Source organism: Mastigoproctus giganteus, chromosome 6 (genome assembly GCF_048544385.1).
Source record: "Mastigoproctus giganteus isolate SK-2022 chromosome 6, ASM4854438v1, whole genome shotgun sequence".
Taxonomy (NCBI): domain Eukaryota; kingdom Metazoa; phylum Arthropoda; class Arachnida; order Uropygi; family Thelyphonidae; genus Mastigoproctus; species Mastigoproctus giganteus.
Window position 1 is genome coordinate 232578598 of NC_143580.1, and position 24374 is coordinate 232602971.

Here is a 24374-nt window from a genome sequence, read left to right on the forward strand (position 1 = left end):
ACTCTGATCCAAACCCGAGGCAGGATTCGAACCAGCGACCTTTGGGTTCCACTCTGTGTGAATTGGGGATACATTTGCACATCTCCAATCTGTGCTGACTTCCCCAGAGTCCAAGGATGCTCTCGTAATTATGGCTAAGGGTTTGCTTACTTCCTTTGCCACCTCCTTTAATATAACTGGATAGATCCATCCACTCCAGATGCCTTTCTTATGCTTAACTTCAACAATTTCTCTCAGTTTTTACAAAATCATTTAGCTCCCTGTTAGATCTAATAAATTTCTGTTCCCCCCCCCCCCCTTCAGAATTCATATGTGAATGTAGATGCAAAATATTCAGTTTGTCAGCTATCTGAGCAGGATCATCAACAGTCATACCATCGATATCAAGTGGGCCAATCTGATTCATCCCCTTCCTTCTAGAGTTTATATAACTAACGAAATCTTTACTGTTTTTCTTTGCACCCTTTGCCAAGATTTCTAACTGCCTTTGCTTGCCTAACCTCATTTGTTACTTCATTACAGACTAGCTTATATCTAACACAGGCTCCTGTGTTGCCTGATAATTTGTCTGCACCCCATGCATTTTTCTTCTCTGCCATGAGTCTCAGTTTATCTGACATCCATTTAGGCTTAAACCTTGAACAGTTTCTTAATTGACATGAAAAGCCTAGTTGTTGTTGTTATTTGGTTTTTAGGAGCATTAGCAACTAAGGCCATATTGCTCCGGGGATATGCGGTGGTCATTTCCTGACCTTTCCACATCCTCCGTATTTGGTGGTCACGGACTCTAACCCCGGTCTGGTCAAGAAGCATGTGGTACGCACTGCTGCTCCTGCCCACCTGGCTACAGCGGTGCCGAAAAGCCTAGTAACTTCCAAAATTACTTACTTCCCATTAGAATTTGCTGTTGGTAACATCATCAGTTGCTCCCACTGCATAGAATTTAATAACTGTCTGAGACCACTGTAGCACCTTTGCGAAAGCAAAAACCCTTCCCTTTACCCCTGATGGTAGTTATGTCTTTATGTAAATCCCACATCAGTACACTGTGATCACTGCCACCATGTGGTTCCTTTATCTGCAGATTCTTAATGCATGAATAATTAGGATCCTTTGCCAAAGATTTCTTGTAATCTGCTTTTGCTTGCCTAATCTCCTTTGTGACTTGATTACAGACTAGCTTACATCTACCATAGGCTTCTGTGTAGTCTGATAATTTATATGCACTGTGTGCATTTTCTTCTCTGCCACGAGTCTCATTAGTTCATCTGACATCCATTTAGGCCTAAACCTTGAACAGTATTTCTTCAAGTATGAAAAGCTTAGTAGCTTCCATGATTACTTCCTTGAATGCTTCCCACTTAGAATTTGTGGATAGTAACATCATCAGTTGGTCCCACTATACAGAATTTAAAAATTGTCTGAGACCACTGTAGTCACTTTTACTGAAGCAAAAACCCTTCCCTTTACCCCTGATGGTAATTATAATCACAAAGTAGTTAGTAAAAATTCATTAGAAAATAAAATACCTTTTCTTTGGATCCTTGATAAGTAGGCCACTAAGCAGAGATTTGGCATCAGGTGATAGGGATTTTGGGAATTTCACTTCTTCCACTAATATTAGTTCAAATAGGATATCATGATCTCGATTGTAAAAAGGAAGTCGGCCACACATCATTTCATACATAACCACGCCTAATCCCCACCAATCAACAGCTCTTCCATAGTCAGTGTCTTCAAGTACCTAAAATATATAAAAATCACTGAAATACAACATGGAGAGATTTGTAAATCTCAGTTTTTCCATTGTATAAACTGTCAGCCAATCTTTTACCACATGCGCGCGTGTGCACATGCACACAAAACTGTAAACCAGAAATTTAATAGAAAATAAAAGCAGAGCAGATAAATCCCACAATTTTCAAAGAAAGAGAAATTCAATAGCATAAACCTAAATTTATATTTATACTATCTTCCATATAATACTGATTAAAGGGCCTCTGAACAAAGACTAGCACTTCAATGTCTAGTCTTTGTTCAGATATGAAGTTCTCTGAGCAGTGCAGACAGGCTGCCAGAGCAGGTCATGGAGTTTTGTCAATGATATATAGGAATTTTGCTAGCAGAGAAAAGGAGGTGATTATCCCTTTGTATCAGGTAATGGTCAGGCCACACCTTGAGTACTGTATACAGGTCTGGAGGCCTCATTTTAGGAAGGATGTAGAGCTGCTGTAACGAGTACAGAGAAGGGCAATAAGATTAGTGAAGGGAACAAAGAGTTGCTCTTACAAAGAAAGGCTAAAGTTTTGCAAATTGCAGTGTCTGGAGACTAGGCACCTGCGAGGTGATCCAATTGAAGTGTATAAGGCCTTGAATGTTTTGAGCATGCTCAATGCTGATGTGATTCTTCCTCTTTCTCAGATTAATTGCCTGAGGGGTCAAATTCAAATTGAGGGAAGACAGTTGTAGAATAGATGTGTGGAAGTTTGCCTTTAGCCAGTGGGTGGTTGATTGGTGGGACAAACTTCCATCTATTGTTGAAGAAGTTGACAGCTTAAATAAATTTAAGGGAGAACTAGACAAACATTTGGAGTGAATGGATGGGTGGAATGGGTAGTTTTGTTTTTTTTTTTTGGCTGATGCTGTATAAGTTTGCCTTCTTGCATCATATGCCTCTACTAATGCTAATTATTATCCAGGACATGTAGATAAACCGCAGCATTCATAGTTATGTTAAAAACAACTAAGTCCCAGGCGCAGACGCTGCCTTGCCAAACTTCACTGTCGGGATGACACAGTCCAGCAGGTAGCTTTCTCCAAGCATCTAACGTAACTAGTCACAACTCTCAGACTGGCTGACCACGTACCATGATGACTTGTCACTCCAAAGCAAGCTTTCCATTAGTCTACAACCCAAGAAACACAGGCTTTACACCAAGCTAGACAGCATCTGGCATTAGTTTGAGTGATTAGTGGCTTGTGAATGACTGCATGACTGTGGTAGTCCATATTTTGTAGCATGCTGTGCTGACATGTGTACCAATTACCTCACCAAAGGCTTGTTTGCACAGCATGGACCAGTGCACTCCATGTGGACGATCCTTTGCAGGGCTCTCCTGTCATGTTCTATCAGTTTTGGAGGTTTTCTGGGTCATTTTCTGATGGTTCCAGCACTATTCTACTTCATGTACAGATCATATCACCAACTGTTGATAGGGATCTTCAGTGCTGCTGAGATGTTACATACAGACTGACTGCTTACAAGGCACCTTTTTATCATCCTGCACTGGAAGTCTGTTAACTATGTTGATTGCGGCAGCTTGCATTCATAACCATGCTACTTTCTCCTCCTCGAAGACCTACGAGATATTTATAGTTGTATCTGACATATGGTGATTGGGTAGGACACGACCAACTATCAAATAGAGGGTATACAGATAATGGTAGGGTAGTATGTGTCAACAGTATTTACAGTTTTATTAATTTTTTTTAATTGGTAATTCAGCTGATTTTAAACAATGTAATTTCAGGCTAAAGGATTGCAGATGTTTTTTAAAACACTGTATCTGGCTATCACTGTGCAGAATTGCCTTGAGTAGTAGTTTGCATTCCTTTGAGGTCACAAAAAATTTGATATCATCTGTATATATCAGGAAGTCAGATTAGGCAAGAAAGGTTTCCAAGGCTGTCACAGAAGAAAGCTAAGAGTACACTTCCCTCTGTGTATATGCTCAGTGATTGTCACTACTTCACAAGGATTGTTGTTTTGATGAGCTTCCTATTGGAAAGTAGCAACAGCAATACAGAGATAAGCTCACCAGAGATCCCATAATATTTACGATTTGCATGAGTGGAGAGATCCAAAATATAAGATTTGCATGAGTGGAGGGATCCAAAACATTTAAGATTTGCATGAGTGGAGGAATTGCAACATTCCCTAAATATCTAGGAAAATAATTTCAAGCAGACTTTTGTTGCTAATAGTGTATTAGCAACAAACTAGTCTTAATGTTACCAGAAATTGATAGTGCCTTGGAGTACCTGTATGAATATGTGTCTATGGTTGAAGCAGTGGGCCATCGGTGATTGCAGAATAGCCTTTTCAAAAACCTTCTGAAAAGTACATCCCATAGATATGAGCCTATAATCTTTGTAGTCCTTCAGATGTAACATCTTGGACACAGGTATAATAATATTAATGTTTTTGAATGCTTTCAAAAAAGGGATGGGAGTCAAGGATATAAATTCTGCACAGTTTAACCATAAACTGCAGGAAGCCATCAAATCCAACAGTGGATTTATTTGGTAAATCACTAATTACCTTAACATAAAGTCCTCCTTCCTGCTTACTTAAAGTGACTGTACTCAGGATTGTCTTCTAGATATGTGAAGACTGAAGGATTAGGAGAGGGACAAGTTGATCTGAATGATCAAATGAAGAGCTCATCCATTCCTCAAACACATCTTCCTGTCTTTCTTTAACTACCAATACAAGGTATACCTATGGCCTCCTTACCTATACTTCCATTATTTTGAATTTAACTTAGCATGCAATAATTCTGATGTGTAAAAACATTATAATTGCTACACCTAGCAATTATGTTTTTACACAAATCAGAATTATTGCTAGGTGTAGATGATTTACTAATCCAAATTCAGTATTTTTTATAGTAATATTTAATCCAATGAAATCAACTCTAAAAAGCTCTTGTGATAATAATTCTACAAAACTACCTGGACCAGCATTATTACATGTCTTTTTATGTTGATGTGTATGTGATTCTTACTTATAAAGAACAAATATATAACCAGGTGTCTATAAATATGTATATTTAATTGTAGAATTTTATATCAATGCCAATTTATTTAAATTAGATTTTATTCTTTTCTTTCTGGCTGGAAACATTTAATTCCATTCTTTCAATATTTTGAATTTTGGAAACCTCTTATGCACAATGATCATTTATTTCATAACAAAAAAAAAAAAAGAAAGAAATGTATACCTCAGGAGCAAGATATTCAGGTGTTCCACAGAAAGTTTTAGTAGTTGCTCCATAGCTAATATCTTCTTTACAAAGTCCAAAATCTGCAATCTTAATATGACCATCTTTGTCCAGTAACAAATTCTCCAACTGTAAAAAATATCAGATCATTTAGTCTATATTTCATAATTTTATATACTACTAGGTCAAAATATTAGAAACCTATTTACATTAATATGGTATACAACGGAAATATTTAAATCAGAAAGCTGCAAACATGCTAGATTTGATTATGCTTTATTCACTATCAGCATAATTAATAGTTGCAAACATGTTAGATTTGATTATGCTTTATTCACTATCAGCATAATTAATAGTTTGTCTAGTTCTCCCATGAATTCATTGAAACTATCCACTTCTACAACACCAGATGGAGGTTTGTTCCAATAATCAACTATCCACTGGCTGAAGGCAAATTTCCACATATCTACCCTGCAAACCATTATGCCTTCTTGTGTGTAGGCTGAGCAATAGGAAGGCTGTGATGCCATCAGCATTCAGCTTACTATATAAACACCACAATCAAGTTTCCTTGCAGGTGCCTAGTCTTCAGATGCTGCAATTTGCAGAACTGAAGCCTTTCTTCATAAGAGGCCCTTATGTCCCCCCCCCCCACTAATCTTGCTGCTCTTCTTTGCACCTGTTCCAACAGATCCACAAATGCAGCTTCCAGACCTGTATATGTACTTAAGATGTGACCTAACCATTGCCTTATACAATGGGATAATCACCTTCTTATGCCTATGGCAAAATCCCCATATATCATTGAGTTAAACTACAATATCCAGAATTTAATGTAATAGTTAGTAGGAATAATTGTAGGCAGAAAGGGGCAGTGATAATCCACTATTGAGCAAGTAGATATTTCAGTCTGGATTGAGAGTCTACATATCCTCATAATATACAAAGGAAACTAAAATCTGGAGTTCAGCAGCTGTCACCTTGTTCATAAACTACTTGGTTGATTGGAAACAGGTATTTTGGAATGACTCCTGATGGATACCAATTTACATGCTTTGATAGAGCAAGACTACAGTACAGAAGCAATAGCATAAGGTGATGGATAAATCATGTCATTCTTAAGTGTGCAAGTTGCAGGAGATGGATAATTGGGAAAGAATGTTCTCAGATGTCAGAAAGGATGACAAAAATATTGCAACATAATTAAGAAATTTATTAGCTCATAAACATCATGTACAGCCAGCAATGCATCATTTTTATTCCAAAGATGGTTCCCCCCCTTCAAGATGATAATGCAACTATTCACAATGCTTGATCTGTTCATGAGTTCTGAATTTAAGGAACATGATTCCCTGCTAGTTACCATCTGAAGTCCACCAAAAATCTTTAGGATGCATTGAAATGTAACATCTGCATTGAACAAGTTCATCACTGAAGAAATCAGAGGAATTACTGCTATAGCAATGGCTTAAAATTACACTTTGAATCAGTAGTAGAATGCATGCCTCAAAATGTAATTCAAGCACATGGGGTACAAGTTTGGTTTTTAATATTTTAGACAGGCAGTGTAGTTCATAATTTTAAATAACTTTAACAATACTAATTTGACATTATTTTAAAATTAAAAAATAAATTATTATATTAATTATACATCTAATTAAAAACTTTATAAAAAATAGGACACTCATAAAACAACATTTTTTTTCTTCTTTTTCCTGTTTCTTAAATCCTAAACAGCCACACGTACCATGAATATGAATATAAAGCCGACTCAGAACTACAACAAAACCTAATAACATGGCAATACATAAACATTTCCATCTCACTAAGTTTTTCACTGGTCAGTAACCACTATTCATTGAAAAATACATATTATATTTATGAAGAATAAATGTGATATGTATTTTCAGTTCTTGGTGATAATGTGCTTTAATTTTTAAGAGTTGACAACTACAGAAAAAAATAAAATAAAATAACGAAGTTGGTTAAAAATCTGGAATTTTACCAATCAAAGACAGATGCACCCACCTTTATAAGTAAAATACCGTAGTTTATTTTAACTTCATTGAAATGAGCATACTATTGTAGTATAAATAAATCCTTCGACTATCAATCTTCCATTTATTATTTCCTTCCATGCAATCCTATTTCCTGTTATTTTCCTCTTAGCTCTATAGGCCTTCTTTCTTGTAATGCTTGGCAATATCAATCCACTCTAGTCTGCCTCCGCAGCCATTCATTTTTGATTCAATTCTTACATTCTTAGTATGCACACCCATACCACCTTAATTTTTCTTCATATACCTTTAATTGGATATATCTTAACTCCATTTTTTTTTTTTCTTATTTCCACATATGTAGTACTGTCGTGCCATTTCTTCCACTTTTTTCTTAAACTCTCATTTCTCGAATTCTATTTGATCAATTCTTTTATTTCTTACTGAGCTATCAGCTTCATAGGTTAAAATAGGCTTACACTGTTTTATAAACAGGTATTTTTTTTTTTCTTTTGCTCTAAATAAATTTGCTTCCTACTTTGCTTATCCTAATCTTATTTCTATTTCTAATTTTTTCACGGTCATTAAAAACTGTTTCAGATATGCAAAATTACTAACACATGCCAATTTCTGGTAATTTAGTATACAATCTAAATATTACTTGTTTCTCCAAACTTTCAACTTGTTTTTGTGTAGCTAATTTTCACTAGAAATTCTCTATAGTCTATATCTACTTTATTCAAAAATCACAGAAGATCTCACAGGCTAATATTTAACAGCACAATATCATTCACATAATAATGATCCAATTTTTAAAATTTCCCACACTAAACTGTCAGTAACTTATTTTACTAAATGATAAATGAAAATTATAAAAAGAACGCTGACACAGTGCAGCTCTACCTCACACTCCAAGTTTAACCATGAACCATTTTTCAATGCTTTCTTCAATCACTGCAGATTTGCAATTTTTATATAAACCTCTTATTCATTTTTAAAAGATTTATGTGTATTTTTCTAAATTTTAAAGAGAAGATTTCTGTATATTTATGCCTTATTTGTTGTGAATATTTGATCCTGGCATCCACTATTTAGCCCAAAAACCTGACTGTTCTATCCTATGCTACAATTACGATACTTATTCAACCTCCACCCCCCAAGTGAACACTTTGTTGAACTACAAAACAAAGGAGCTGTAGACATCGCTGAATAAAAAGGAAGTGAAATTGGAAAACTATAGCCATAGGGATACTATAGCTACTCTTCAGGTAGAAAAGGCGAAAGAAAATATCAATTGTGAAAAAAGCAGCCAATGTAGATTAAATCAGTAACATCCACAAAAACCAATAATTTTGCAAAAAAGAGAGGTGTGCAGATTTTTTGAAGGACTATCTGAAAAGAATTCACGACTGCCCATCCTACTGTAGCATTAGAAACTTCACTGCTAAATTCAAGAGTTCATCGAGTCACCAAAGATAAATCAAATTCTGGAACATGAGCACAGAAAACACTGCTGTTTGTCACGTGATTTTGGAGTTAATTTTTTTTTACAATACACAGCACAGTTACTAAACATATCCTATGAACAAGCCCATCATATTCATCACAAACTCAGCATGAAAAATATTCTAATATATGGAGACCAAAAGATTTGAATGTAGACAAGAGAAGAGAGTGCAAAGACAATTACTGTGAAATTTACCTAGATTCAAACAAAGATGGATGGATAATCAATTATTATAATCCAGAGACCAAATTACAATCCATAATGTGGCATAAAAGGCACCATTAGCTGTTAAGGTGAAAGTTTTTAGGACAAAGAACGGGTGATATTCTTCCATGTTAGTGAAAATAACTGAAATTTCACTAACAAGCTTAGTGAAATTTCAATGAAGAAATTTCACTAACCTTGAAGGTTAACGCTGAAATTTCATCAAAATTTGGTCTATAATTGAAATTCAATTAAATTCTGCTAAGTTACGATGAGGTAAATTCTGTGAAGTTACATTCTTTAAAGTACTTTGTATGCTCAAATTTAAGTTCAGTGGAACATAATTTTGGTAACTGCTTAATAATTTTTCAGTGAATCCTTGTGTGAAGAAAATGCCTATGGTCTCATACAGCTGTGAGGACTGGCACAAGCCTGCACTGTCTGCTCTTTGTGATCTGGTGTAAGCATTTGTGGAACCTACTTTGAATACTATTTCCTGTATCCCAGATTGTCATCAGTTGTTTTCAATGAATTAAAAGCTATTCCCTCTCTTGCACACATTTCCTAGCTCTTAATATATTGGTCTTCATGAATCAGTTTATCCACTCTATCATCCTCATTTTTTGCCACTGCTGCAGTGAGGATGGATCTTCAAAGCACTACAACCATCCTTGACATGCCTAGCTGTTATGTCCCATAAAAGTTCAAAAATCAGCAACTCTCAAAGCGTACAATGTTCTCTGCATTCAGGAACTTAATAACACACCACTGCTTCATAAATTTTCACCTGAAATCACATTTTGTATGCAACATCACAAGAGCAGGGGAAAAAAAACAAAACTGGAGTAATCATTAATTTCAGAGACCTCAATCAATTTTCCATTTTCTGTGACAACAGGAGGGAAAAATAAAAAGAATTGATTATTTATATATTTAGTAAATTGAAAAAAAAATAATAATAAATAAATAAAATAATAAAAAATAAAATAAATAATAAAACAAGTCCTTCAGAAAAAGAAAAAAAAAATACTTTTGTATGTGTAGTGCTTAAACTGAGAACTTTTGTTTTTCTGCATATCTAATGTATATGAATAACCTATTGATATGCATGAAAATAAATAGTTTCCATATTTGTATTCGCCTAATTTTAACTTGTGACTCACATCCCAAATCTGTAGTTCTTTTAGACAAAATAGGTCTAAAAGAACTACAAAAGCTCATGAAAATCCACCCACTATGAGTCACATTGTTTTATACACACAGGCATTATGCATTTGTTAATATACCTTAAACTATTACATAATTTTATATTGGAAATTTTCGAGATGGCAGGTGTTATGTTGAACTTCTAACAAATACATTAAGTTCATCAGACAGTCAGCATCTAGTTACCTTTAAATCCCTATATATTATTCCTTGTCCATGAAGATAATGCAATGCCAATAAAATTTCTGCTCCATAAAACCTTGTTCTTTCCTCACTGAAGATTCTCTCCCTAGATAAATGGAAAAAAAGCTCTCCTCCATTGACATATTCCATGACAAAACATAATCTATCTGCTGTTTGGAATGAATATTTCAGAGACTGAAAGAAATTAAAAAGAAAGTGTACTATATCAAATTACATGATATGTTCTAGAAATAAAAGTATCTTTAATCAAAAATTATGAAATCTGATTTTTATATATTTTTTAAATTAATTTATATAATCTGTTGAGATCAGATTCCATTATTTTTTCAAAACTGGATGATTAAATAAAAGACAAATTGATGATTTTTACATAACTTATATTTTTAAGTAGCTCTTAATTTTATTACATATAAACCTAAAATGCTCAGTGTTTATACATACTGAAGAAGAAAAAGTAATCTGTGATATAAATGTATTACACACAAAGTTTACATGACAATTATAATTTTCAGTCTAACTACAATGATAGGAAAATCATGGAGGCAATGATAAAGAGCACAATATAAGCATCAGGATAATATCCTAATCCATTTATATTATAAATGGAATTCTGAAGCATAAACCATTGGAAAATCGTGTTTAACTAACCTGATTAGCAATTTTGACATACTCATGAGCTCAATGTACAATTAACTTTGACACAACTTATTTGGATTTTAGCAAAGCATTTGACTCACTTCCTCATGAGAGATTACTGTGTAAGCTGGAACACATTGAGATCACAGGTTGGCTACAGTGCAGAGGATCTTGACCATAAAAGCTCTGCAGACCCTTTGGGTAGATTTAAATCTCTCATGAAATTATTGAGTTCACTTTGTGTAAACAGCTGTGGTCCACAGTTGTGAATTTCTCCATTACAGTAGTTTATGTCACCCTCTAGATTACAAGGTTAATCTTCAGATTGGTCTAACTTTAGAAATGGGGACCCCACCCCAAGGATTGGTTCTAGGACCATAGTGCTTCTGATCTTTCCTGAATCTTTATTGCAGCAGGGAGGGGGGAGTTAAGGGAAAATCACGGAATCTTCCCCCCATCCAAACTCTTTGCTTAACCGATCTAAATTTTGTGGGAAACAGTTGAAATTGGAGTGCAAAATGCACACCTTAACACTCATACTGCAGCCTAGTTTCCTGAACTTCGCAGCATGTCACTCATGATCAAGATGTATATTGTTTGAGGTATTACTCAAAACATCAAAAGCAGATATTGTTGGGATATCAGAGACGTGGTGTCACACAGATATAAGGAATGCAGAACTGGAATTTGGGGAGTACAACGTCTACAGAAAGGATAGACAGGATAGGAAGGGAGGAGGGGTTATGCTATTAGTTAAAAAACACATAAAATCCAAGGAAGTGAAGCCAGTTGACATCGCTGGACAGTGCAGTGTTGAGTCAGTTTGGTGTGACATAAGCATAGGTAAATCAAAATTGAGAGTAGGAGTGTGCTATAGGCCTAATGACTCTGATGAGTATAATAAGATACTGTACAGGGAAATAGAGTGGGCCAGTAAATCAGAGAGTCTTATAATGGGGGATTTTAATTTCCCAGATATTGACTGGAATTTGTGGGTTGGTCACTCACACACTAGCAAGGCTTTTGTGGATTTATTGGATGATTGTTTTCTACACCAGCATGTTCGGGAGGCAACTAGAGGGAGTAATACTCTTGATCTGATTATCAGTAGTGATTCTTCATGCATTAGGAATCTGCAGATAAATGAACCACTGGGTGGCAGTGATCACAGTGTGCTGAAGTGGGATTTACTCAAGGAGGTAACTACCATCAGAGGTAAAGGGAAGGGTTTTTGCTTTCGTAAAGGAGACTATGCTGGTCTGAGACAGTATTTAAATTCTATACAGTGGGACCAACTGATGATGTTACCAACAGCAAATTCAAAATGGGAAGCATTCAAGGAACTAATCTTGGAAGCTACCAGGCTTTACATACCAACCAAGAAATATTGTTCAAGGTTCAGGCCTAAATGGTTGTCAGATGAACTAATGAGACATATGGCAGAGAAGAAAAATGCATGGGATACATACAAATTAATGGGTGACGTGGAAGCCTATGACAGATATAAGTTGGTCTGTAACCAAGTCACAAAGGAGATTAGGCAGGCAAAGGCAGATTATGAGAAATCCTTGGCAAAGGATGCAAAGAAAAACAGAAAAGAGTTCTTTACCTATTTAAACTCAAGAAGGAAAGGGATGAATCAGATTGGTCCACTGGATGTTGATGGTTCAACAGTTGAGGATCCAGCTCAGGTGGCTAACAATCTAAACGAGTATTTTGCATCTACATTCACACATGAGGAGTTATTCAGGAAGGGGAATGTCGTAGGTGAAGTAAACATTGGCAGTGAGCTAGATGATTTTCTAATAACTGAGAGGAAAGTGGAGGAGAAATTGTTGAGGATAAACATAAAAAAGGCACCCGGGGTGGATGGGATCTATCCAGTTATATTAAAGGAGGCAGCAAAGGAAGTAAGCAAACCCCTAGCCATAATTATGAGAGCTTCTTTGGACTCAGGGGAGGTACCCATGGACTGGAGATGTGCAAATGTAACCCCAATTCACAAAGGAGGATCAAAGGCTGACACAAGTAATTATAGACCTGTTAGTTTAACTTCGGTTCCAGGAAAATTAATGGAGGCACTGGTTAAAGAAGCACTGCAGGATCATCTGGACAAGAATTCAGTTATAGCTCAGACACAGCATGGGTTTGTTAAGGGCAGGTCTTGTCTGACCAATTTGATTGGATACTATGATGTAGTCACAAAAGAACTGGATGCAGGGAATAACTTTGATATTATATATTTGGATCTTAGAAAGGCTTTTGATACTGTTGCGCATGGAAGACTGCTGCACAAATTGGAGAAGTGTGGCATTCGAGGCAAATTGCTGCTATGGATAAAGGGATGGTTGAGTGGCAGAAGACAGAGAGTGGTAATCAATGGACACTGCTCAACGTGGACTAATGTTATTAGTGGAGTTCCTCAGGGTTCAGTGTTGGGTCCATTGTTGTTTTCTGTATTTATAAATGATATTGATGATGGTGTATCAGGCTTAATGTCCAAGTTTGCAGACGATACAAAGGTTGGCAGGGTTGTTAAGGACACTACTGATACTATGCTGCTGCAACAGGATCTGGAAAGGTTGAGCAGATGGGCTGAGAGGTGGCAAATGAAGTTTAACATTGACAAATGTAAAGTACTACATATGGGAAACAGTAACCCCAGATCAACGTATCAACTCTGTGGTACTACGCTGACAGTGGTAGAGAATGAAAAGGACCTGGGGGTAATTGTGCAGGCAGATATGAAGTTCTCTGAGCAGTGCAGACGAGCTGCAAGAGTAGCTCATGGTGTCTTGTCAATGATATACAGGAATTTTTCTAGCAGGGACAGGGATGTGATTATTCCCTTGTATAAGGCATTGGTCAGGCCACACCTTGAGTACTGTATACAGGTCTGGAGGCCTCATTTCAAGAAGGATGTAGAGCTGCTGGAACGAGTACAGAGAAGGGAAACAAGATTAGTGAATGGAACAAAGGGTTGCTCTTACGAAGAAAGGCTTAAGTTTTGCAAATTACAGAGCCTGGAGACTAGGCATCGCCGAGGTGATCCGATAGAGGTGTACAAGGCTTTGAATGGCTTGAGCATGCTCAATGCCGATGGAATGCTTCCTCTTGCTCAGAATAATCACCTGAGAGGGCATAAATTCAAATTGAGGAAGGACGGATGTCGGATAGATGTGCGGAAATTCGCCTTTAGCCAGCGGGCAGTTGGTTTGTGGAATAGACTTCCATCGCTTGTTGTTGAAGTTGATAGCCTAAACAAATTTAAGGCTCAGCTGGACAGGTATTTCGAACGAATTGAGGGGTGAAATGGGAGTAGTGGTTGTTTTTTTTTTTTTTTTCTTTTATTTTGGCTGATGCTGAATAAGCTTGCTTTCTTGCATCATATGCCTCTACTAATGCTAATGCTAATGCTAATGTTTCCCAAAAAACTGCATACTACATTTTTAAAGCCAGTCCAAGCATCTCTTTCAATTCAGTTCATGGATTCTTCAAATGTAGTCTAACAGCAGATTGCAGCTTTGATTTTTTTAATATAAAGCTAAGTTTAATGAAACAGTTTGTCCAAGAACCTGAATAAAGAAGGAAATTGTTTCAAGTATGTTTGCACTAAATTCCTGTTTTTATTTTTTTGTATGGGAATTTAGTGCAAACATACTTGAAACAATTTCCTTCTTTATTCAGGTTCCTGGACAAACTGTTTCATTAAACTTAGCTTTTATATATGGAAGTGGTAACAGTACTTTGTTTCAATCTACTAGTAGCTCATCTTTAATGTTCTTTGAACCAAGTATTAGAGACTTGTTTTCGTGGCCACACTTTCCTTTCCCAATGTACACTTCTTGCTTAACTATCCACTTGCAAAGCATTCTTGTGCAACCAAGTTGTTGGCCGAGTATCAGACCAATAACTTTAAAATCTCCATACACTAGCCAACCACGATCCCTGCAATGAATTTTCCAAAAGAAGCGTAACATTTTCAGTTTTCTTTTAAGTACATTGAATGGGCTACAAGAATGGATGCATACTTGTTTCCATTACAAAGGAGAACTCCTTTAAGGCTTTGCTTTGATGAGCCAATAAATAGCCTTACTCTTTGATTGATTGGTAGAAATTTCCCAAATAGTTCATAACTGCAGGAACATTATTGCAATGTATCATTGAGACTTCTTCAAAAAATGGGAAGCCAATTCTTTTTCACGTCTATGAAAAGACTGTTCCTATGGATGGCAGTTATTTGGATTTCAGTCTGCAGAACCAAAGCTCTGCAGACCCTTTGGGTAGATTTAAATATCTTGAGATTGTTGGGTTCATTTTGTGTAAACAGCTGTGGTTCCGAATTGTGAATTGCTTCATCATAACAGTTTATATCACCCTCTAGATCAGAAATGTCAGATTCAGGATCTGATGGCATATGTTCAAGAATAACTGGTGGAGGTGGTACCGGCAGTTCAGGTTACTAGATTATTGGCCTTACAAATGAAGTAATGTTGTACAAAATGCTCTGCATGTTCTTTGCATTATAATCTGCTACATTTATGTAATGAAAATAAGTCATTGATATGATCCCAAGATTCCCTTTAAACAATGGGAATGGCAAATTTCATGGCTTTCTTTTTAACAGATTTTCACAATCGTAAGCCCTCACACATTTTATGGGGGGAAGATCCAACTTTTATCTTGATGACTTAATTTAATTCCAAAATATGTGGAATGTACTTTTTTTCACAAATTTTGTTATACCCTGCCCTTGTTTGCAAAATATTTTCAGAATATTTTCAAAATATGCAAAATATTTTCAGTTTGTCAGCAACCTGCACAAGATCAACAAAAGCTATGCCAATGATATCATATGGAGTAATATGGTTTATCTCTTTCTTTCCAGCATTAGTAGAGAAATTTTTAATACTTTGCGTCGTAGACAAAAATTTCTCAAAGTTTAGCCCCATTGTCCACTTGGATTGTCCACACAAGCAGAGATGACATCATCAAATGCACAGAATATGAAAATTTCATTAGAAGCATATACTAGTTAACATAACTGTACCAGAAAATAACTGAATATGGAAGAAACAATTCTGCAACTTTACACAGCTATCCAACTTGCAGATCTCAACATGGCTGAGCACACAAAAAATACCATCAGTTACAAAAGAAGTAGTACACATAATATTGTGTATGCATGAAATGTGCATCTAAGAAAAAATTCTGTTTGGAAAAAAGCTGTATGTAACATGCAAAATCAGCTTGGATTTTTAAATTAGCACTAAAAATACACCCAGAAACACCATGAACTTTGAATGCATAAAAATCTATGCAGCCCAGTGTAATTTACTGAATTATTAGTTCTATTTCCCTGATTCAAAGTTATAATTTTATGCAATCAATGTTAAATCAAACGTCTAATCTTAAAGTAAATAAGGCATCTGGGGTGGATGGAACCTATTCAATTATATTAAAGTGAGCAAATTCTCTTCCTGGTTCCTTTTAGTATCATGCAATCATTTAAGTCCCAGTTATAGTTGGGTGTACTTCTAGTATTCCTATCCATATAAATTTCATGTGTTAAAAGATGCAAAATATTTTCAGTTTGTCAGCAACCTGCACAAGATCAACAAAAGCTATGCCAATGATATCATATGGAGTAATATGGTTTATCTCTTTCTTTCCAGCATTAGTAGAGAAATTTTTAATACTTTGCGTCGTAGACAAAAATTTCTCAAATCCCCCTTAGCATACCTAATTCCCTCAGTAATTTTACAGCAAAGTAGTTTATATTTGCTGTAAGCTTCTGTGTCCCCTGATAATATATAGTCATCTCATGCATTTTTTCTAAAATGCATGAGATGACTATATATTCCAATAGGTTCATCTGACATCTGTTTAGGTTTAAATCTTGAAAACCATCTTTTATTTTGTAGAAAGAGTTTAGCTGCTCCTGCGATTACCTCCCACAACACTTCCCATTTAGCATTTTCATTTGTTAGCAACAGTCAGTCAGTCCACCTAGAAAGAATTTAAAAACTGCCTAAGACCACTGTAATCACCAGTGCAAAAACAAATTCCCTTACCTTACCTTGACAGTAGTTATATTTTTAATTAAATTCCACGTCAATACACAGTGTATTGATGTGGGATTATGGTAACTGGCTTCTAGTGGTTCCTTTATCTGAAGATTTTTTAACACATGACAAATCATTGCTAATAATCAGCTCAAAGGTTTTGCCTTCTCTTCCTAACATGCTAGCATAGAAAACAGCAATCATGTAAATTAAGAAACATTCTCCTAATGAGTTAATGACCAACCCACATTTCTAATCAAAATGTCTAAAGTCCTTTTAATAAGACACTGTTTTAACAGTACACTGTCTTTATCTATATAGCTATTCATCACACTGTGGCAACTGGCCTATAACATACTCATGCTCTAATTTTTATTTTTAATTAATTTATTTTTTTATGTTACTAGAACGAGTTACTAGAACCTATAGTACTTAGTAGTTACAGGAAGCTTTCCCTGGTTTTTGGAAGATTGCTTTGTTAAAATTGTTGAAGAAACCTGCTAAATTCATTACAGATCCACATGGGTATAGACCCATTTCATTATTGGCAAATTTGGGGAAAATATTTGAAAGACTAAAACAGTTGTTTAGAGATAAGGAGTTAGAATTTAAGCATCAGTATGGTTTTAAGAAAAAATGTTCAACTGAGGACGCCATACAGCATTTAATTAGTTAGTGTTAATACTATAGACAAATATGTACTTGTTGTTTGTCGATTTTGAGGAAGCATTTAATACCATTTTAAATGCTCCCTCAAAATCGACAAACAGTTTTGATACCGTATCAAAGTGTTCTTGCCTCACTTAGAGATTTAAGTTGTTCCCAGCTATTGTATCAGATCATTAGGAATTATGGTGACCCCCCGCTTAACGCTGATAATTCATTCCGGAAAAACAGAGCGCCGCATTCCCATAGGGTAACATATGTATTTGTGAGTTGCAGTTGGTGCCATAGGATATTTCCTAATCAATAATAAACGGTAGTGAAAAGATGCACAATTGTCGGTCAAAATATTTAATATTCAAATATCCGTACATATAAAATATTCTGCATTACATACGTATATAATTATGTGGTAACTACTTATGTATCAAAATTAAACTTAAAATTCCAATTAAAATCATGAATTTAATTTATCTAAATTGATTTAATTTAATCTTCCAAATAAACTAAAAGGGGTATTAATTTTAAATCCCCCACAGTGTTACCACCCAACAATAAAGTCAACCGATCCTTTGCCGCTTTGAAACCTGGCATGTTTTTTTTTTGTTCTTTCAATATGAAACTTCTTTTAGGCATTAATTTCCACAAAAGTCCTGCTTCATCTATGTTAAAAACTTGTTGAGAAGTATAACACATATCCCTCTTCAATAATTTTAACAAGTTCTTTTTTGAAAGTTTCGGCTCCTTAATCTGCACTTGCTGCTTCTCCCTGGATTTTAAATCTATTCAACCAGCCTTACTAGTTTTAAATGGTTCCACATTTTTTTTTTTTAGGTGAGTTTTCTTCAGATCATCATATTGGCTAATCTCTCTCTCTCTCTCTCTCTTTTTTTATATTTAACTTAACTGAATTCTGCATTGGATATTATCTTCAATAAAATTAGTTAAAGTCTTTTCATTTCAATCCTAATAGCCAGCCTAGCCCGAGTGTTGCTTGCAATGGAACAGCTATCTTTTCCGCTTGCAAGTCCTAAATTATGGCACACATCCGCTTGTCTTTGACCAGAATCGATTCACTTCAAAACATCTAATTTAATTTTCAAATTCAGTCATTTTCTTACATTTATAGTCTTCATACTGCACCCAGGCATTGTTGCTTTTTCATTCTTATCCGCCATTATTAACTCTTCGAAAATGTAACTGCATTGGTTGCATTAATTATGATACCATGTTCAAGTAAACTGTCCGTTACTCACGATGTCTAATACTGTACTGAGTGATGACTAGACTTTGGATAAATGCATATAAAGCAAATATTACAAGCAATATACTTGATCATTTTTTAAAATGTTGATCTCTGAACTACTTAACAAGTCACTGTACTGCAATTAAATTATCGTGCAAAAATTTCTCAAGTCGGCGTGGGAAACAATTTTAATGCTGTTTTGATATTCATTTTCAAGCTATCGACTCCATCAAATGAAATGATTTCATTAAATATGCCAAAAATGCAATCTGTAAAAGAGCGTTATAGTGATCTGTGACAGCGTTATAGTCAGATACGGGTTATAATATAAGAACAGCATTATAGCGAATCAGTGTAAAGTGAACTGCGTTATAAGGGGCCTGCTGTATTTGATGGGGAGGAAAATAATAGTTAAATCTCAACATTTAAGGTATGAAAGAGATTAATCGTGGTTGTCCACAGGGTTCTGTTTTAAGTCCCATATTGTGGAAGCTTGTTTTAAACCAGTGGTTGAGTAGATCCACAGCTCACTGCTACAAGGTGGCTTATGCAGATGATTTGGCTTTATGCGTGACTGGAAAGTCAAGGGCAGTTTTGGAAAGTAGGCTAGATATGATTATCCCGGATTTAATCAAGTGGGTGGAATTAAACAAATTAAAGATCTCTTCCAATAAAACAGTTATGATGTTATTAAAAGGAAAGCTGGATTACAATAGACCACCCAGATTAAAAATAAATGGTAAAGAGATTCCTTTAGTTCAGTGGTTTTCAACCTTTTTTTAATAACGGCACCCCTAAGTAATTTATTTTATTTTGCAGCACCCCTACTCAATTTTCTGCCTGTTAGATCTGATTCTCTCTCTCCCTGTGTGTGTGTGTGTGTGTGTGTGTGTGTGTGTGTGTGTGTGTGTGTGTGTGTGTGTGTGTGTGTGTGTATATCTAACATTAAAAAATATATATGTTATATGATAGTTATTACAATAATATAGTTATAAAAATTACATTTCATAATGCAAATTATATATATATATATATATATATAATTTATAATTTAATTTATATTTAATTAAAAAAAAATAATAAGTTTAAGTAACTTAAACCCAAATTACATGGCATCCCTGGAATGTTGTTGCAGCACTCCAGTTGAAAACCACTGCTTTAGTTTCTCAAGTTAAATACCTAAGAGTAATTCTTGATGATAAATTGCAATATACACTGCATTTAGATTACCTGAGGTCTAAGGTTAAAAATTATACTGCTTCCATTATTAGATTAACTAGAAACGATTGGGGTTTAGGTAAGAAGGTTATACATTTATATTATAATGCTATTTTTATATCAATAGTTACTTATGCCTCCTCTATTTGGTATGCAAGAACCATTCAAGTAAAATTTAAGCAGAAATTGTCTCTACAAAGAGTTATGTTACTAACTATGTTACGGGTATGTAAGACAGTGTCGACCAATGCATTGCAAGTTTTAGTTGGGGTGATGTCTTTGGATTTATTTCTTGTATATAGATAGATCATTCTGTTATTATTTAAGTAAGGGAGGTCAAATAACGTTTTTGGGTATTACTGTAAATCCACATTGTTAACGATTACAAAAAACAAGCGGGATATATTATTATATTAAGTTAGTTAATTTGTGGCAGAAGCATTGGGACTTAAGTGCAATTGGTAGAACAACATATTCTTTTATTTCTAGTTTACAATTTAATTATAAGAATAAATTAAATGAGTGGTTTTATCCTTGTATGGAGGGTTCATACATACTTACAGGACATAGTTCACTGAAAGCGAAATTACATCAGTTAGGATTGGAAGATGAGCCCTACTGTGTTTGTGGCATGGTAGAGTCATGGGATCATGGGTTATACAATTGTAATTTGTATGATGAGTTCAGATGTGAGCCGATACACTTGGTGGTAATTTTGGCAGGGGAAATGAGGCAGTGTTGTTGTCTTCAGCTGTTAATTAGGATGCATTACAGCATTTTTGTAGAATGGTTTTTAGAAAGAGGAGGTTGTTGTCAGTTAGTACTATTACTGAATAATTACATTTTTTTTTGGTAGTTGTTGGCGCATCAGCTTCTGTGGCCATAGTGCACCTCCCAAGGTTTTTGCAGTACTTTGATCCAAGCCCGAGGCGGGAATCGAACCCGTGACCTTTGGGGAATAATTACATTAATGACATTACTAATATGTTTATATTAATACAACTACCAATTAATATTAATACAACTACCAATTTTTTGGTAGTTGTTGGAGCATCAGCTTCTGTGGCCATAGTGCACCTCCCAAGGTTTTTGCAGTACTTTGATCCAAGCCCGAGGCGGGAATCGAACCCGTCACCTTTGGGGAATAATTACATTAATGACATTACTAATATGTTTATATTAAGTATGCCTGTACGTTTCCCCCCAATCCAATAAGTTATCTTTGCCCCACTGCAGAATTAAATGGAGAAACCATAATACAAAAGCTTATTTAGAAGACCTTTATGCCAAACATAATCAAAAGCCTGTGAAATAACAAGAGCAATTGCATGAGTTTCAAACTTTTCCATCGAATTTGCCTGTATATGGTTAACATAAGCCAGAATAGCACCAGTAGATCGACACTGATGGAATCCATACTGGCGATCATTGATCAGATGGAAAGTTTTTAGATAGTTTAAGAGTTGGCAATTGGATTTCTCCATTACTTTAGAAAGAGTAGGGATGCAACGGGACGACAATTCGATGAGAGGGATTTGTCATCCTTTTCAGGAACTGGCTGATATGAGCAAATTTCCAAGCAGAAGGGAAAACACCTGTGGAAAATGAAAGTGAAAAAAGTTGACACAGAACAGGAGTAAGCTGAGAACAAAGGTTTTGAGAAAAAGTGGAAAAATACCACCAGGACTTGGTGTTTCTTAGAATCAAGACAATTCAGAATTCTTCTGACATCCTTTTGAAGGAAAACCACAGGAGGCACAGAATGTGATGTATTGGCAATGCAGAAGGTGGTTTACCAAGGTCATCAATACATGAGTTGTTGTTGCTTGGGTTTTATTGGCACATTAGCGACTAAGGCTATAATGCGCCAAAACTCAATACATGAGTTAGAAGAAAAGTAGGATGCTAGCAGGTCAACTATTTTTGGCTGAAGTGGCAATGGAACCACTCGGTTTTTGGCAGAGATGGGAATATAGATGGGCAAAATTTGCAGCCAATAGTCAGAAGCAAGTTTTCTACTCTTAGGCTGTTTGAAATCTAGTATGGACTGATTAATAACTGCTTTACAATTGTTGCGAGTTTTGGTGTAGACAGAAAATGAACCTGGAGATTTCAATATAAACCATTGTGATGTGTAACATTCTTATTTTCAACAGCCTTAGCACATTTATTGGAAAACAAAGATTTAGATAAAGGAGGAGATTTTAAGGTGGAGCGTGGAATAAAGGATTTCATCACTACAAGAATAATTTCACATAGACGATCTGAGCAAATGTTGACATCGGAAGGTGTGAAACAGTAATCAGACCAAGGAAAAGAAATCTTGCAGATTATTTTGCATTCTTGTAATGCCAACAACACAAAGTTGAATGACCATAAGAGAAAAGCTCCATTGGAGAAGAGACCATCACCAAGTTGTGATCTAAGGAATGTAGAGGACCACCCACCTCAAGCATGTACTCAGAAGGGTTGTTTGTGAGAAGATAAAGTGTGTTGGCTGTGTGTTTAGGATTGGTTTTTTTTTTTTTTTGGTAGTTGTTGGCACATCGGCTTCTGTGGCCATAATGCACTTCCCACGGTTTTTGCAGTACAGTAATACCCCGAAGTTACGCGATAGGTGGGTCCGACGAAAATCGCGTAAGTCGGGGTACAACTTTGCATATAAATTTTGCTTAATTGGGACCAAGGACTAAAAAAACACTAGTTTAGAAGAAAAATATTAATAAAATTGCAGTTCTTTATACATATTAATACAAAATATGTATTAAAAAAAACAAATGACTTACGTAAAAAAGTTATTTCGATGTCGATGGCTTCATAAAATCTAACAAATTCGTCTGACGACACAGCGCGTTCTTTTTTTCACGCAGAATTTCTTCGTAGCAAGCTAATAATTTTTTTTATTCCTTGTTTTGTAGCTATAACGCGTTCTTCGTTGGAGTCTATGTTTTCTAAAATTTTTAAGCCCTTTACAATTGAGCCCTTTTCAATTTTCAACCTGTCAAGTTTGCAATTGTCATGTGCTTTTCGCCGTTGCTTCATTTAGGCCTGTAGCACGTGCAATATCACATGGTCTTTCATTTCGCTCAAAGCGTTTCACAATTTCATATTTTTTCTCTATCGACAGAGGTGGACTGGCCATAAGCCTTACCGGGGAAACCCCAGTGGGCCAGTGTGATTTTGGCCATAAACCATAGTATGAGGCCACTATAAATTTTCCCGGGTAAGAATTTTTGACCCAGTCCGCCTCTGTTTATCGATAATTGCTTTTCTTTTTCTCTCTGAATCTGTAGTGTCTTCACCAGGACGCTTCCTTTTCACACCTTTTAATTAAGTATTTTACTCATTTTTAGGGAATAAAGCACAATTACAAAACGAGGAGGCACGCTTGATACGCATAAACAAAGCTGCGCGCATGTAGCAACTGAATAAACAACACCATAAAGGCAGAGATACAGTATTAACACCTCACATTTCTAGGGATTACTACCATAAAACAATAAAAATCCAGTTGCGTTTCTGCTAGTGAAATCTGTTATAAACTGGTAGTAAACTCGATCTAATTGCATTTGCGATTATACCGATAGCTGGAATTGTGTTGGTTTTTACGTTATTATGGTGAAATGTGTTTCCCCTTCACTGATATAAAAAACATAAAAGCAACAAAGTTGAATTTTGTTCATCTTTCGCTCTCATTCTCCGCCGTCGCACCGTATATCGATAACATACGAAAAACGACCTTGAAGATAGTGGGCGGCAGCGTTGCCAAACGAAAAAAATCAAGAACCGCGTAACTCCGAGTTCGCGTAAGTCGGGGTATTACTGTACTTTGATCCAAGCCAGAGGCGGGATTCAAACCTGCGACCTTTGGGTTGCCAGGCAGGAACTTTATCCACCCAGCTAGCCCGGTCGGCTTTAGGATTGTGTGGTATACTGGTAGGTAAATGAACAATCTGTGTAAGGTCATTAGTAATTGCAAAGTCTCAGCATCTTGAGTTGATTGTCGTGCCGGAGTATAAACAGAAAAATATATCTTGACCAGCCTGGTATGTGTGTGACTAGAAAATGGAAGCCAGATGGAGTTCTGAACATTAAAATCACCAAGAAAAATTACCTCACTGTTAGGAAAGTTGGACTGGAGAAAGTCAAGTTGCAAAGAGAGGAAGTCAAAGAGTTGCAAATAATTAGAATGATAGAGACAACAGAGGGTTGTTGTTGTTGTTTGGTTTTTAGGAGCATTAGCAACTAAGGCCATATTGCTCCGGGATATGCGGTGGTCATTCCCTGACCTTTCCGCGTCCTTCGTATTTGGTGGTGACGGGCTCGAACCCCGGTCTAATCAAGAAGCGTGTGTTACGCACTGCTGCTCCTTCCCACCTGGCTACGGAGGCGCCAGACAACAGAGGAATTTGATAGAATGTGGTA

The 24374-nt window shown here is 35.9% G+C and overlaps 1 protein-coding gene across 3 annotated transcripts in view; it reads right to left on the minus strand.

The window, feature by feature from the left end:
- Akt (AKT serine/threonine protein kinase) overlaps positions 1-24374 on the minus strand; it is a 151094-nt gene that overhangs the window by 12566 nt on the left and 114154 nt on the right. For all 3 annotated transcript variants that reach the window (XM_090375762.1, XM_090375760.1, XM_090375761.1), the window contains 3 exons: positions 10104-10295; positions 5004-5132; positions 1530-1744 (listed from right to left, as the gene is read on the minus strand). In XM_090375762.1, coding sequence (XP_090231888.1) covers positions 1530-1744; positions 5004-5132; positions 10104-10295 — 536 coding nt within the window. The remainder of the gene's footprint in view (positions 1-1529; positions 1745-5003; positions 5133-10103; positions 10296-24374) is intronic.